Source organism: Macrosteles quadrilineatus, unplaced genomic scaffold (assembly GCF_028750875.1).
Source record: "Macrosteles quadrilineatus isolate MER2022 unplaced genomic scaffold, UCM_ALF_1.0 Scaffold_8__2_contigs__length_117827958, whole genome shotgun sequence".
NCBI lineage: Eukaryota > Metazoa > Arthropoda > Insecta > Hemiptera > Cicadellidae > Macrosteles > Macrosteles quadrilineatus.
In genome coordinates this window covers 59,936,297-59,951,982 of record NW_026542601.1, presented here as the reverse complement: position 1 = coordinate 59,951,982, position 15,686 = coordinate 59,936,297, and the positions used below count along the sequence as shown (strand labels likewise).

The window sequence follows — 15,686 nt, the reverse complement described above, 5'->3', positions numbered from 1 at the left end:
GTTTATAGAGGGTTTTATGGGGGTAAAAATTTGTTTTCCCATTTTTGACTCTAAAAACATAAAATTTTACAATTTCTTTCCAGGCCATTTTGTAGAGCTTAAACAAAGAAATAATTTTGCATATTGAAGGGTTGTTGTATGCCTAACGGTTACGGAGATAATTTAAAAAACTTTAAATTTAAAATTCTCATGTTATTCTTATAGAGAATAATTAAACAGTTGTAGTTGCTTGTTTATGGATATTATTTTAATAAAATTTGGAAATTTTGTTTATTTCATACTAAGCTATCAACATTTCAATAAAAACACACCTTAATTCCTTCCCTGTAGCACTAAACCTAGGTACTCATTAAAATTAATGTAATTTAAATAGGAAATAAATCTAACAATATTCAAGGTATATTTTAGTAGAAATCCAGCCAGGTAAATGGAAATTCACTTAGTCTGCAGGGTTTCTGCGGCGGAGGTATTTAAGAAAATATTTAACTCTTGTCTATTATTATTTACTTTTCTCTCTGGTACAACTACAGTGAAGAACAAGATTAATACACTTTGACAAATCAGGAAAATATATTCGGTAATCGTACCAACAAAGGTTGCGACAAAGTGTCCTTAAATGTACAGGAATTGTCCATGAATTTTTTATCCATAATGTAGTGGACACCCTGTGCTCGTTTCCATTAGCAAATTTAATTGGAAACAAGTTAGTTTTGAAAGTTTATCTTTGAATAAAAACAATTTTAGTTTTGTAACATAGTTTGTTCAAATAATGGTGCAATATGATGAAAAACATAGTTCATCACACGGGCAAAAAGTGTCTTTTCAACCCTCGCTCATTTTCCATTTTTCATTGTAAAACTTGAGCTCAGGTCGAAAAGAGTCACTTTAGAATAACCAACAGCTGACAAAGTGTAACAACATGAAGGGTCAAATGTTGTGAAGACAAAGTGTTTGGCAATGCAGTGTAGTAAGGCTGGAAATGTTGTTAAATAATATTTTGTTGTACTGACCCACAGAAGGCTGTGGCTAAATTTAGCCGGGAGGTTTACCCGCTGTTACAATAGTTGTTAGGTCTGTAAAACAAGCTAGTTCAACTACAATACATGTGTTACCTATCATGGGAGTGAGACTTTTCTCCATTAATACGGCTGTAATAGCTATTTACATTAGAAGTGTAGTAAGAGCGTTTTTACATCACGCAGGTGAACATTGTGCAACGAGCGGTAGCGAGTTGCATAATTCTCCTAAGTGATGTAAACAAGCTCTTGCGTAACGTACAAGATTTTACCTGACCCAACAATATACAGGAGGTAACGAACAATATTTTTCATTATCCATTTCACTCATCTTCTAACAGTAACGTTCATTTACAAACAAAAGATAGGTTAGGAAAATTCCTCAAAGCGAAAGCATAACAACAAAATTCAAGCGCACAGCTGATTTCTAGCGTTGAACGTCGTTGGCTCCATAGAGGTATATTTTTTAAGTTAAGCACTCAATGTTATTTAAATGGGTTTCATTACCTCACCGAGTGAGTTTTTTTTCAACTTTACATCACTCGTGAACTAAAGAAGTTGTATACATCACGCTTGGGATAGGGAAGCAAGTTTAACATGGAGGGTTAGGTCAAACAATTTAGTAGCCTATGTAGTTTTGGCAAAAGTTGAAAACGGTTAATTTTTCAGATGAAGAGCTGATAAAATGGGGATGGCCTGAAGATGTTTGGTTTCATGTAGACAAACTTTCTTCAGCCCACGTTTACCTACGTCTGCAGCCTGTAAGTATGTAACAAAATGTTTAACTGTGGGTAAAAAACTAAACCGCTATCGTAAATAAAACTTTATGTCGTAAATATCGTAAGATTATTAGTTTATTAGTATAGCATGTTCATCCTATTTACACTTGACTCTGTACATTGTACTATGAATTGTATATTATCTCCATTGACCTGGCCTATTGTATGACATGGACTAAATGGCAATAAACTATTTGAATTTGACTTTACTTAAATTGTAAACATATTTTCTTGCAATCATCCCTCTAGCAAGTTTGCATACTGCTGAGGAAGTACTGCCTCTGGGTTCACGATTGATTTTTTAAAGATATTTTCCCCTGCCTACGCGAGCAGTATTTTTGTATAGAGGTATTGTACAGTGTAATCCAACGTTTCTAGGGCAAGGGGTCCAAACCTATGTTTAAAACGCTATTTGTTTTATATTGCCGAATTTAAAAGTTTTCAGTCCTAACAATAGAAATATTTTGAAATGTAGTGTTTTAAAAATGAAACTTGTACAAATACTACTTGTACAAAGCTAGAGTGTAAAGAATAGTTTAAATGTGTCCATATTTGCCTGTACCCCTTAATGAAAAAACATAATGTATTAAGTTCGAAGAGTGTTGAAAAATACAACTTATTGCACATAAATCATTGACCGTGAATGTGGCAGAGAATGACGGCATATTATATAACATTTCAAAATTATATTTCTAACCCCCCCGCTTGTTCCCTTCTTGTCACTAAATAACCCGCAAGATTTTCTCGTGAAGAAGCTGGACACTCTGTATATTATAAATATAAAAATAACCATTTCAGGATCATTAAAACATAAATTCTTTCTTGCGAATGGCCACTTTTTATCTAGTAAATTACTGTAAAATTTAATCCACGATCAAATATTGGTTATAGTGTATCCAATTGATTTCTGATGAGAAATTGTGTTACATAGTACTTGAATTGAACTATTAATATTTGAAATATTTGAACATTTAAATTGGGTGTGTTGCTAGCCTAGTGGTTAGCGTTTCGGACTTCGGTACGGGAGGGACCTGTTCAATTCCCAGCACATCCATTAAACATTTATTCTCTCGTGGCCTCTCGAAAAATGCCTCCGGCATGGAAAAAAATAAAGAAATCCATCAGAGAATACGTTTTCCAAAACCTTTTAAATTGGTCAAAATATAATTAATGACCGAACCAATTATTCACTGGTTATACCCAAAGGGCTCAATCTTAATGATGCTTTCTAACAAAAGGTCATTGTTAGATAGCAACAAGGCCATGTTTTGGACCGTTTTCTTACAAAAATATTTTTAAAAAATCCCCTGACGTAAGAAAATCACCAGACAACACTGAAAAAGATCCCAAATTGGATGTTTCAACTCTTAAAAGATGAACACTATGTATATTACGTTACTAGTCCTGAAAATAGGTGTTTACCGGACGAGTGTGGTCGTTCCCGTGCGAGACAAAGTCGAGTATGGGAATTACCATACAAGTACGGTAACACATTTTGGACGAGTGACATACGATATTTTACGCCATACTACTAAATCCGTACAAATCCCTATATATTATTACCGACTAAAGGAATAACAATCGCTACTCATAACCTATAAGAGAGGTTATGTTTTTGTTTATAAACTAACCACTCTCACTCATTGCCAAAATACAGTATATAATCAGCTGGTTGATGTCTGGTAAAACTCATTACAGTGAGCACAGTAGTACGTAATGAAATCCCATTTGATTAAGCTGACGGCAAACAGCTGTTTTCTGGGCTCAAACCTCGCGTGGGAAGTTCGTCAAAACTGTGTAGTGTGGCATAAAAGAAATACTGTATTGGAAAAAATCAAAAGTCTGCTGGGATATAAGCAAATTTAGGTCCGAGATGTTGGAGAGGTTTTACATATCTCTCTGAAGTCTCTACTGTAGATTATTTTAGTGGTCTTAAAAAAGAATTTCAGATACTTCTTGTGTTAATCAAGAGTAATTGACACTACGATTAATAATGATGATTTAACTAAAGGGTAATGTTAGATGGTAAAAAGACCACCTTTTGTTAGAGGGTGTGGACTGTTCCCTGCTTGCAACCCAGTTTTATAAACCACTTATAAGTTATAACGTGGAAACACAAATTTACCCCGTAACCTCCCAGAGCTTACATAAGAAATGATAATGTGCAGGGCCAGACAATAGATGACATTCCATCAGCAGTGCTAGAAGACGCAGCCCAGCTTGTCAAGGCCAACAGTATTACTGGCAACAAGATGAACGACATAGATGTTGTCTACACCATGTGGTCCAACCTGAAGAAGACGGACGGAATGGAGGCTGGGCAAGTCAGTTTCCACAAGGATAAAGAGGTGATTGTAAACTTCATTTTGCATACCAGATGAAATAGTTTGTAACTCTACATTATCGTATTTCGTATTACATTTTCCAGTCCAGTAGAGATTGAAACTTTAGATATAGATACAATTTGTAATTTTAGTCTGAAATATCAACATTAATAGGGAAAATGTGATTCTAAATTTTAAAGTGTGATTTTAAATTGTGTATCAACATTGCTGATTACAATTCTAAATTGGAAAATATAGACTACCCATTGCAAATTTGTGACTGACTCTAAATACAGGGTTATGAGTAGAATTTCATTCTGAACAATTATTCATCAATATTTTATCATAGTTGCTGTAAACCCCAATGTACACAAGAAAATTGACAGTCAACCATATTCTTTTCTCTATATTGAAGTAGAATGTCTGGTGTATGGCTAAGCATTTCTTAGTGTTGAGTACTCTTTGGGCCTAACAAATCACTATTTGCAAGTTCCAATCCCAGCTCTGTTGTAGTTTTATTTTATAACAAACTCATGGAGAATGCCCGAGCTGATGAGTAGAGCCATAGCCTCCTGTAGGCATGCACTGTGGATGCGATACTCCCTGGTGTGGATTAACGTATGTGACGTAATTTTCCTGGCGGACGACAAGTGGGAAATTACGCCACCGGTAATAAAACGAGGATCCCAGGATTCGCCCTAGTCTGGTCGCGGGGAGTTTCCCAGGAGTCGATAGTGATTCGGATAGCCTAAATTTGATAGCCCTGGTTGTCAGAGCTCGAGACGAACGTTGCGGGTTACTAAACACCCTACTCGAAATCACCACTCTAGCCTAGGGCTTGTGGGGAAATAAATAATTTTGACTTGACTCTGTGGGCAAATATCTAAATGACACACTACTAGCTAACTTAACAAATCAACAAGTAAGCTAAGTAGTCACTCCGCTTACCTACGGAGTTACGTCGTCAACCTGAAACAAACAAGGTTAGTACAAGATAGGCCTAACCTAGCCTAACTCCCACAGAGTCTGAATTTACTATACAAGAAAACGAGTTGGCTTAAGTTGTCCAAGTGAGACACGAAACGAGAGAAAAACTGAAACTAAAAATAAAACTGCTTCAGGAGCTGATACGAAAAAAAGAAAAACTAAAACTTCAACTTCCCCACGTGTTCAACTTAAGCAAACTTCTGCAATAATTATCAAGCAGAAACCTGTCTGCTGGGGCCAACTTCGGGAACTTTACAAAGGGGTTTAAGAATTTAAAAAGAAAGTCCCAGATATGGATTACGAAACGTTAATCGAAATGATCTGTCACCAACTCCGATACTTTAATTAAATGAGTTGGTTAAAGCGTATGACGAGGTCTGCGAATCAGGCCTAGCCTATGAACTTCGACAAAGTTCTGCCGAAAGAAAAACCTAAGTTGTCTAAGTTTTATTGTACAACTTACCAAACGAAGTAGTAATACTGTAAAAAACGATTTTTCGCGCACTCGATGCACCACAGAACTTACTGTGACTTTTACGACGAAGTAGTAGCACGAAAACTCTTCAAATCGAAGACGAAAGGACGAATAATTAGCGAATGCCTCAACAAAAGCCGGGAATACGAATGAACCCAAAAAACTTCACAAATCTTCTTCTTACTTCACCTTTGTCTCAGAATCGAGACGAAAGTTAAAACGATTCCTGATTGGTCAACGAGTTACCGAAACAAAAAAAAACTGGCAGCGAAGGCAGGCGCATGGCAGCTTTAACAGGCTTACAGCCGCGTACCGCTCAAAGGTGACCCCGCTGCTCATCTTCTCTCCCGTAGCCCGGCCTCAGACGCAGTCGAACAGCCAAACAACCAAACTGACACCAACGTCGTCTGCGGTCTTGGAATTGGAGGTTAGGTACGACGTCAGTTTAGTGTCGCGACTAGGCTTACTCAACAGCTTATGTTTAGCTGTTTAATGTTCGTGGTCTAGATCGTTATTTTACTCCCTAAACATTCGACCCGTTACACCCCCTCCACACTTCGGAACGAAAAAAAAAGAAAAACGAGAAAAAGAAAAAAAGCTGTTGAACTTTCCTGCAGATGACACATCAGTAGGATCGTGGGCAGGAAAAGTTGACAGAAGCCGATGCCGGACCCCGTTGGTCCGGCTGCTCCAGGTTGTTGACGACGAAAAGTGGGCGAAATTAGGAATGATGTAGACTGTCTGAGGCCGAGTTGCCTCAGAGGTCTGGACGAAAACGAATCGGGGCGAAGAGTAACCAAAGGTGAAGAGTAGGCGTGGGGTTTACAAAGGTAGGGTAGTACGGCAGGCTCGGAGTCTTGGAAGCGGGGCGAAGAGCTACTCACGAGGATACGTCACCCCCAGACGAGGGTTAGCTATGGCTGCTTGTCGGCAGCTTGACGTGGCCGAAAGGACTGACGAACAACGGATCACCAGACGTCGCTGCGGTTGCGGGATCCTTGCAGACTAGTGCACAGAAAGGTTTCAAGTCTTTCACGTGAACGACGTGCACTGCAGCAGTATCCTCATCACGTACCTCGTAGAGATTAGTACCTCGACGACCGACCACAATGCAGGGGCCATGATATTTTGGTGCTAATTTCCCTACGATGGCGTCAGCAGCAGAAGACGTGGAGTCTTCTCATCACCTGCGCGCCGACTTCGTGCGTCACCTCCCTGCGACGGAGGTTATAATATGTTGATTGCCTTTCGTAGGCAGCCTTGAGGTTATTGCGTGTCTGCGCGATCAGACGCTGAAAGTCCTCCAGTCGTTTGCGATGGGTCTCACTTAACGAGGGACCTTGGGGAGTTTCGGACACCTCAAACGAAAGGCCACGGACGGCACAGGGAGGCTTCAGTTCGCGTCCAAAACACAGCATCGCAGGAGTGAATCCAGTAGAGTCGTGGACAGCTGTGTTGAGGGCGTACTGAAACTCCACCAGGTGGTTGTCCCAAGACCTATGGTTGCCTTTCACGAACTGCGCAATCATAGTCTTCACCACCCGGTTCTGCCTCTCGACTGGGTTCGACTGCGGGCTGTAGGGGGCCGTTGTCTGTAGCGTGATGCCCCAATCAGCAGCCAACTCTCGAACCAGTTTACCGACGAATTGCGTGCCATTGTCCGTAATCAACACATCCGGAGCTCCATGTCGAAGTAGGACAGCCTTCAGCTTCGTCACCACATTCTTTGCGGTTGCAGACGCAATGGAGGCGAGTTCCGTCCATTTGCTGAAGGTATCCTGCACCACGAGCAGAAATCGCTGACCCCGTTGTGATCTAGGCAATGGGCCTACCAGGTCAGCAGACACTGCGTACCACGGTCCTTGGGGTTGTCGGAAGTACATTTTCCCAGCTGGTTTCGTTTGGGGTACTTTATAGGCCTGGCATTGGGCGCAAGACCGTACATAGGCCTTCACCTCACGACGCCAGTTAGGCCAAAAGTACTCCCCACCCACTCGGGCTAACGTCTTCTTCACCCCAAGATGTCCTGCCGTAGCCGTGTCGTGGTTTTCGTGCAGTACCACGGATACTTGGTCGCTTGGCACACACACCCTCCATGTCGTAGGTCGATCCTTCTTCGAGACAGCACGATACAGCTTACCGTCGCGAAGCTGGTATCTCGAGTATCGCCCAGGGTGTTTGCTGACCAGGTTGCGAAGGCGGTCATACCAAGCACCGTGGCTGCCCGGCGGGTTACCATCGTTGTCCACGTCGGATGATGGGTCGTCAGTCTCCAGCTGCGTCGGACCAGGAGCTTCGTCGTCGATAACGTCACCCGCCGGATCATCGCCGAGTGAAGGTTCGTCACCTTCAGCATCGGTTAGGCGTCGTAACCGCAACTGTTTCCTAGCACCGCGTCTGGTTAAAACTCCGACCTCAAACGTAGGTTGATCGGGTTCACCAGACGAGCTGGGCGCTTCAGGGACCGGCTGACGAGATAGGGCGTCGGCCACTTTGTTCGCTGTCCCCTTGCGGTACCTTATCTCGAAGTCGAATTGCTGCAACTCCATAACCCACCGAGCCAGGCGCCCACTAGGCTCACTGAGCTTAAGCAGCCATTTTAGGGCGACATGGTCGGTTATCGCAATGAAGTGGTAGCCTTCGAGATAAGCCTTGAATTTCCGAACAGCCCACACGAGAGCGAGACACTCCTTCTCGGTAGTTGTGTAGTTCTGTTCGGCCTCAGAGAGTAGCCTACTGGCATACGCAACGACCACTTCTCGGTCGTTTACACTCTGAGTTAACGCTGCTCCCAGGCCATAATTCGAGGCGTCGACCTGGAGCACGAAGGGTTGGCTGAAGTCGGGACAGGCGAGAATCGGGGCCGTCACCAAGGCGTGCTTCAGAGCTTCGAATGCCTTAGTTTGTTCGGGTCCCCAGAGCCACTTGGCGTTCTTCTTCAGCAAACCTCGAAGTGGTATGGTTACCGAAGCGAACTTCTCGACGAATCGCCGATACCACGACGCAAGGCCTAGGAAACTGCGAATTCCCTTGACGTTCGTGGGTGCGGGGAAATCCTGAATGGCGCGGACCTTCTCAGGATCCGTGGCGATTCCATCTTGGCTCACGATGTGTCCCAGATACTTCAGCTCCCTACGGGCGAAGTGACACTTCTCGGGGTTTAAACGAAGGCCCGCCTCGCGTAGGCGGCGAAATACAACCCCCAGAAGTTCTAGATGCTCCTCGAAAGACGTCGACACTACCACAAGGTCATCAAGGTACGCGAAGACCTTCGGCTCCAGCTCAGGCCCGATGACTCTATCCAGAAGGCGCTGGAAGGTGGCACCGGCAGAGTGTAGGCCAAACGGCATGACCTTGAACTGAAAAAGGCCTAGGCCTGGCACAGTGAAGGCGGTCACGGGGCGACTGTCGACGGCCAATGGCACTTGCCAGTAGCCTTGCTTCAGGTCCAAGGTACTAATAAACTTGGCCTGCCGGAGCTTCTCAAGGATGGCGTTAATCCTAGGCAGAGGATAGGCGTCCTTGATCGAGGAGTCGTTCACCCTGCGCATGTCGATGCAAAAGCGGTATTTCCCAGTCGACTTCCGGATCAACACGATCGGAGAGCTCCATGGACTCTCGGATGGTTCGATTACATCATCCTTCAGCATGGCAGCTACTTCATCGTTGATGACCGCTTGCATTGCAGGGTTACGAGGGTAGTGGCGCTGTTTGATCGGGACAGCGTTTGGTTTGAGCCGGATGACATGCTCAGTCAACGCCGTGGGTCCCACAACAGCATCGAAGAGAGGAAGTTCTTTCTCGAGAAAATTCTGGAGATGTCGTTCTTCCGTTGACGTCAGCGGTTCCAGTGTGCCCGTCGCACAAGGAAGAGTCGTGGTCGTGTCGAAAGTGCCATCGTGGTTGACGTTTATTCGTATGAGGTTAAGGTTTCGAATACACCTCATACCCAATACGACGTCCGTGGTGAGCCCAGGCACAAAATAGGCTCCGAGTATGAGGTTTTCACCTAAGATCTGGGCCGGGATGTGGTACTTCGTCTCAATCCGACAACGTGTGATAAAAATAAGTCAACGTTGCTGTCATGAGTTCTGTACAGTGTAGTGAGAATGTATTGCTCACTGTGTAAAGTAAAGTCCAAGCGAGCTTACCAGCTCGCCAGCAGAGTTTAACAGCTCTACCTATAAGCACACTAAGGCCCGGTTTCCCCAAAATGGTGTAAACTTCGTTTATAATAAACTAGTTTATTTTTAAACTCCGTTTAAAATGTGTGTTCGGTTTCTCCGACATTTTACTGGCTTCGTTTAAGATAAACGGCAATTCGAGCAGTTGGCAATCCTGAATGTGTATTTGTAAAGAATCTTCGGTGGGCTTTGGGCTAGTGTTTCTTACAACTTACAACACAACGCTCGCTACGCTACGCTACAACTCGGTAGAGCAGACGAGCAAAGTGCGAATGCTGCTAGAATAACATCACTGTTTAAGGTTATGTTATGTTATAAAGTTGATATTTCTTTTACAAGAAGAAGAATTCTGTCCCTTATTTTAGTAGGCCCTCTTGTTCTTGGTATCAAAGTGTTATAATCTTCATATTCAACTTCATCAAAAATGTCAATTAACTCTTCCATTTGAGTTAAGGCAAATACTGCAATTAATAGTAGCCTAACTTGCAAAAAAATCAATGTACAAATAAAAAGAACTTAATAAACAAAACTAGGTGGCGTTCGCAGAGGCATCCACAAAATTGAGCGGAGTCATCAAGGATTCATATTATATTGTTTTTGTCATACTGCAGTAAAAACAGTAGTTTTTAATGCATGCGTTGCGGGTCTAAAGTAGCATTTTTAATATTTAGGGAGTAATAATCGTTTTCAGCCTCTATGAAGTAAAAATCTGCTGTTGTCAACTCAGTTGTAAATTTTGATTGTAAACGATTGCATGTATCGAAAATATGTATCGATTCGTGCTTCGTAATCATTTTAACATACGGTCTACAGTCTCTTCCCGTAGCATTTTAGCATTGCAGATACATTAATCCATCCCCAAACTCAACACTGCTAGCCTTACTACTTCCTTCACCATTTACTACGTCATAGACCTGTTTCCTTCCTTTCTCATAGCATTTAAGTATTACAGAATCATTTATCTAACTGCCCAAACGGATCCCCCACTCTGCACTGCCAGCCTTTACTACTTCCTTCACCACTTCCTACGTCGTGGGGCCTGTTTCCTTCCCTTCTCTTTGTATTTTAGTATTGAAGATACATTAATCTAACTGCCACAGACGGATCTCACACTATGCTGATGCTCATACTTTACAACTTCCTAAGCCACTTCCTACGTCGTGGATCTGTATTCATCACTTTCCATAGCATTTTAGTATCATAGATACGTTAATCTAATTGCCACAAACATTCCCACACTCCGTACTGCTAGCCTTTACTATTTCTTTCGCCATTTCCTATGTCGTGGGCATGCTTCCATCCCTTCTCATAGCATTTCAGCATTGCAGATACATTCAAACTGCTACAAACGGTTTCCAGTTCCCACACTCCACCCTGCTCATCTTACTACTTCTTTTACCTCTTCCTAATCCTGAATGGAAATCCTGAATGGCGCGGACCTTCTCAGGATCCGTGGCGATTCCATCTTGGCTCACGATGTGTCCCAGATACTTCAGCTCCCTACGGGCGAAGTGACACTTCTCGGGGTTTAAACGAAGGCCCGCCTCGCGTAGGCGGCGAAATACAACCCCCAGAAGTTCTAGATGCTCCTCGAAAGACGTCGACACTACCACAAGGTCATCAAGGTACGCGAAGACCTTCGGCTCCAGCTCAGGCCCGATGACTCTATCCAGAAGGCGCTGGAAGGTGGCACCGGCAGAGTGTAGGCCAAACGGCATGACCTTGAACTGAAAAAGGCCTAGGCCTGGCACAGTGAAGGCGGTCACGGGGCGACTGTCGACGGCCAATGGCACTTGCCAGTAGCCTTGCTTCAGGTCCAAGGTACTAATAAACTTGGCCTGCCGGAGCTTCTCAAGGATGGCGTTAATCCTAGGCAGAGGATAGGCGTCCTTGATCGAGGAGTCGTTCACCCTGCGCATGTCGATGCAAAAGCGGTATTTCCCAGTCGACTTCCGGATCAACACGATCGGAGAGCTCCATGGACTCTCGGATGGTTCGATTACATCATCCTTCAGCATGGCAGCTACTTCATCGTTGATGACCGCTTGCATTGCAGGGTTACGAGGGTAGTGGCGCTGTTTGATCGGGACAGCGTTTGGTTTGAGCCGGATGACATGCTCAGTCAACGCCGTGGGTCCCACAACAGCATCGAAGAGAGGAAGTTCTTTCTCGAGAAAATTCTGGAGATGTCGTTCTTCCGTTGACGTCAGCGGTTCCAGTGTGCCCGTCGCACAAGGAAGAGTCGTGGTCGTGTCGAAAGTGCCATCGTGGTTGACGTTTATTCGTATGAGGTTAAGGTTTCGAATACACCTCATACCCAATACGACGTCCGTGGTGAGCCCAGGCACAAAATAGGCTCCGAGTATGAGGTTTTCACCTAAGATCTGGGCCGGGATGTGGTACTTCGTCTCAATCCGACAACGTGTACCATCAGCCATCCTCAGGTCCGCCGAAGATATCTCAGGTTTTACCCCACACTCGTCGAAGTGACGAACAACCTCATCCCCGACGAGGTTTACAACTGCTCCGGTATCCAACAGAGCTTGGAATCTCTTTCCCAGGAGCAAGGTGTCGATAAAAGGTCGGATGTCGGTTGACTCAGATGATTTTCCAGCCGACACGTACGAGGTGCTCACGTAATTGAGCTCGGTAGAGGTCGTAGGCGGCTGCGCTGCGGGCTCACGTGACCTCACTATGCCCGAACCCGATTCAGTGAAGGCCGTTATGTACTGGAGCCATGAGCTCCATTCTTCGGAGGTAGTGCAGCCACGGACGTGGGCTCAGGCGACCTCCTGCGGCCTGAGTCCGTCTGGCGTTTCCCGCGCGACAACCGCAGCTCGTAGTGGCCACTCCGACTTGTTTGCAGTAGTAGCACCGCAACACCTTCGGTCGATCGCAATCTCGGAAGACATGCCCACGTGCATCACAATTCCAGCAGACTGGAGGGTTGCGGTTACTCGATGGTCGGGATGGACTCGTAGACGGTAGGCCCCGGTTTCTATTATTAGGAACGGTGGCCGTCGTATGCTTTGGCTGGTTACCCCCACTCCTTGCAGGGTAATCACCAGTGCGGCCGGTCTTGGGCGAGGTAGGTTGCGGTTTACGGTCGGGCTCAGAATAGTCCATCACCGCAACATCGACGAAACGGTCCATTCGACGCCTGGGCGTGTAGGCCGTCTCAGGCACCAATGCTTGAGCGACCGGAGGGGGAGAGCGGAACAGCTTACGCTCCCGTAGCAGCTCCTCGTATTCGTCGGCTCGCTCGATGAGGTCGGGTAGCGTGACAAAGTCATGACGTCGTATCATGAACTTGTATTCCGGCCTCATGTTCAAGTACACCAGGTCGATAGTTTCCTGGTTAGAGAAAGTGCCGCTCCGTCGGATCAGGGTTGTCAGGGCAATCACAAAATCTTAAAATGCCTCTGTTTAACCCTGAGTGCGCTTCCGTATCTCGTCATCCAAGTGGCGATGATAGCCAGCAGGGAAGAACTGGACCTCGAATGCCCGCCTAAAGTCGTGGAAGGAACGCCACATCATTTTGTTGTTCCTGTACCAGAGGAGAGCTTGGCCATGTAGAAGTGAAGGCAAAGCCTTCAAAACGTCCTCTGGCGACAGAGAGTAGGCCTCGCGCAGCTCCTCTAGACGCTCCAGGAACGAAACCGCATCTCGTCTGCCGTCGAAGCGCAAGTTCCACTTCCGGACCTTGTCACAGAGGGCGGACGACGTCTTAGCAACGTCATCAGGTCGGTCATCACTCCGTAGGACATACGAAGACCGGACACCTCCATATCCATCCCTTGGCCGAGACGGGACTGCGTATCGGGAGGTTAGCGGGTCGATCCCGTGGACTGGAAGCTCGGCGTAGTCCTCCTCACGGCGTGAGCCCCGCTGTTCGAGGTTCAACACCTCGGCTAACGTGTGCTCTAGGCTGCGCATGTCAGCATTGGGCGATAGGCCGAGCATCTGCCGCATGCGGTCCAAAGTGTGACGTACCGGATCGGCATCAGAATTTTCCGGGAGCGAAGACCTCGGAGCGAAGTCGAAGGCATGTCGAGCGTCAGTCAAGTTCTCTAGTCCTGCGAGTGAGGGTTCATGTGATGCCGAGGTGACCGCAGCAGGTGGGCTCTGACGTTGGAACGTAGCCCTCGGTAGGCCTACTAGGCCATAGGTACCAGGTGGTCTCCAAGCAGTAGGTTGATGCGTTGACCCCGTTCGGCAGTCGAAAGGCGATTGGTGTAGAGTAGGCTCATGCATTGAAGTCCGGGCCTGGTTATCTAACACCTGGCCAGTCGTGAACACCTCCTCCTGGGAGGTTGGAGAAGACGATGTGCCAGCGTTGCTCCGCCAGTATGTGCAGAGACGTTTGCGCAGTTCCGCCAGTGTACCGTGTGATGGCAATTGGTGTCGCGCCATCTCCACCATCAACTGTTGCTTTGACAGCTCATGTATCCAGCCGACACGTGGTGGATCATCCGTTGGGTAGAGCGGAGCGGTATAGCCGGTCGAGGTCACCGGTCGTGTGTACACCGTTGACGTAGTAGTAACTGTTGATGCACACGAGCAGGTAGGGATAACCGATGACGTAGTCACCACGGCCCCAGCCATGGTTAGAACTCCTGGCGTCGTTGTCAAAATTTCAGGGAGCGAGTTGGGCATAGCTGCAAAGTATTAGTGCACAACAAGACAAACAAATTGCAACAATAGTTTAAAAGGCTGAAATTGATTAACAATTATGAAAATCCACAATAGGCCTATTTAAATTCAGGCCTAACGTTAAACAGCACTAAGTAAGTCCAAACAAGACAACTTTAAAAAAAAAAAATTTTTTTTTTTTTTTTTTTACCAGCCTAAGTCCCAACTAGGTACTCAAAACCCAGAAAATTTGTTGAAATAGGACCAAGTCCAAACTGCTCCAAAATCCAATAATAAAAGGCTAAAATGCAATAGGCTACTATAAAGTAAACGTTTTACCTAAAATAAATAGGCTATCACACAAATAGGCTAAAATATTTAACGCTAAACACCAATAGGCCTAGGCTAGCAATAGGCTACAATGACGAAACCAGAAAATATGTAGGCCTAAGCTACCTAATAAACTAGAAATGCTAGGCTAGAACGTTAACGTTGAGCCGACCCCTCGCACCGCCCCCAGACGAACAACTTTTGGAAGCATGCCCCCCCATAGTGACAGTGCGAGTGGCCGCCCCACATCCCTAACAAAATGAAAGGCCGTGGGTGAATATCAAAAAACAAACAGTTGTCAACAAAGCCTATAATTTTCAAAATCTACAAATAACATCAAACAACGATCATTTCCCCATCCAAAGAATTTATCAATTTTAAATAACACTTTTCTCAAAAAATTTACCCTTCCAGATTACAAATGGTAACTTAACTGTGAAAAGTTAGGCCTAACTAATAATTTAAGGATGGTAACTGCAATATAAACTTTGAATGAATTAACAATTAAATAAATAACAATTAAATAAATAACAATTAAATAAATAACAATTAAAAAATAACGATGACTATGACACATAAATAACCGAAGATGAATTATTTTGGGGCCCCTTTAAATAACAGTCCTTTTAAATATTCATGCCTAAACATAAAACTTGCGGTTTCCTTTTGCACATCATAGTCATTGTCCTTCCTGGTGGTAGGCGGTGGTGGTAGAAGGCGTAGTGTTCTACTGGTCCCAGAAGCAGGGTGACGGGCAGCCCGAAGAAGGAGAAGTTGTAGTGTCTCCCCGGGCGACCCTCTCCGGAAGCAGCAGAATGAAGCCTCTCATCTGGGACCTCATCTGACGACTACGGCGCACAAAACTACATCAGAAAGAGTTAAGGCAATGAAGATAAAACAGTCTTCTCTGACGATGGACGCAGATACATATTTATGCACATTAACAACAAAACAAACTG

The 15,686-nt window shown here is 44.9% G+C and overlaps 1 protein-coding gene across 1 annotated transcript in view; it reads left to right on the top strand.

Annotated features, from left to right (window-relative positions):
* The window catches only part of LOC128999371 (coiled-coil domain-containing protein 25), a 37,249-nt gene that overhangs the window by 11,415 nt on the left and 10,148 nt on the right, over positions 1-15,686 (top strand). Inside the window, exons 3-4 of the mRNA XM_054425841.1 lie at positions 1,686-1,777; positions 3,964-4,143. Coding sequence (XP_054281816.1) covers positions 1,686-1,777; positions 3,964-4,143 — 272 coding nt within the window. The remainder of the gene's footprint in view (positions 1-1,685; positions 1,778-3,963; positions 4,144-15,686) is intronic.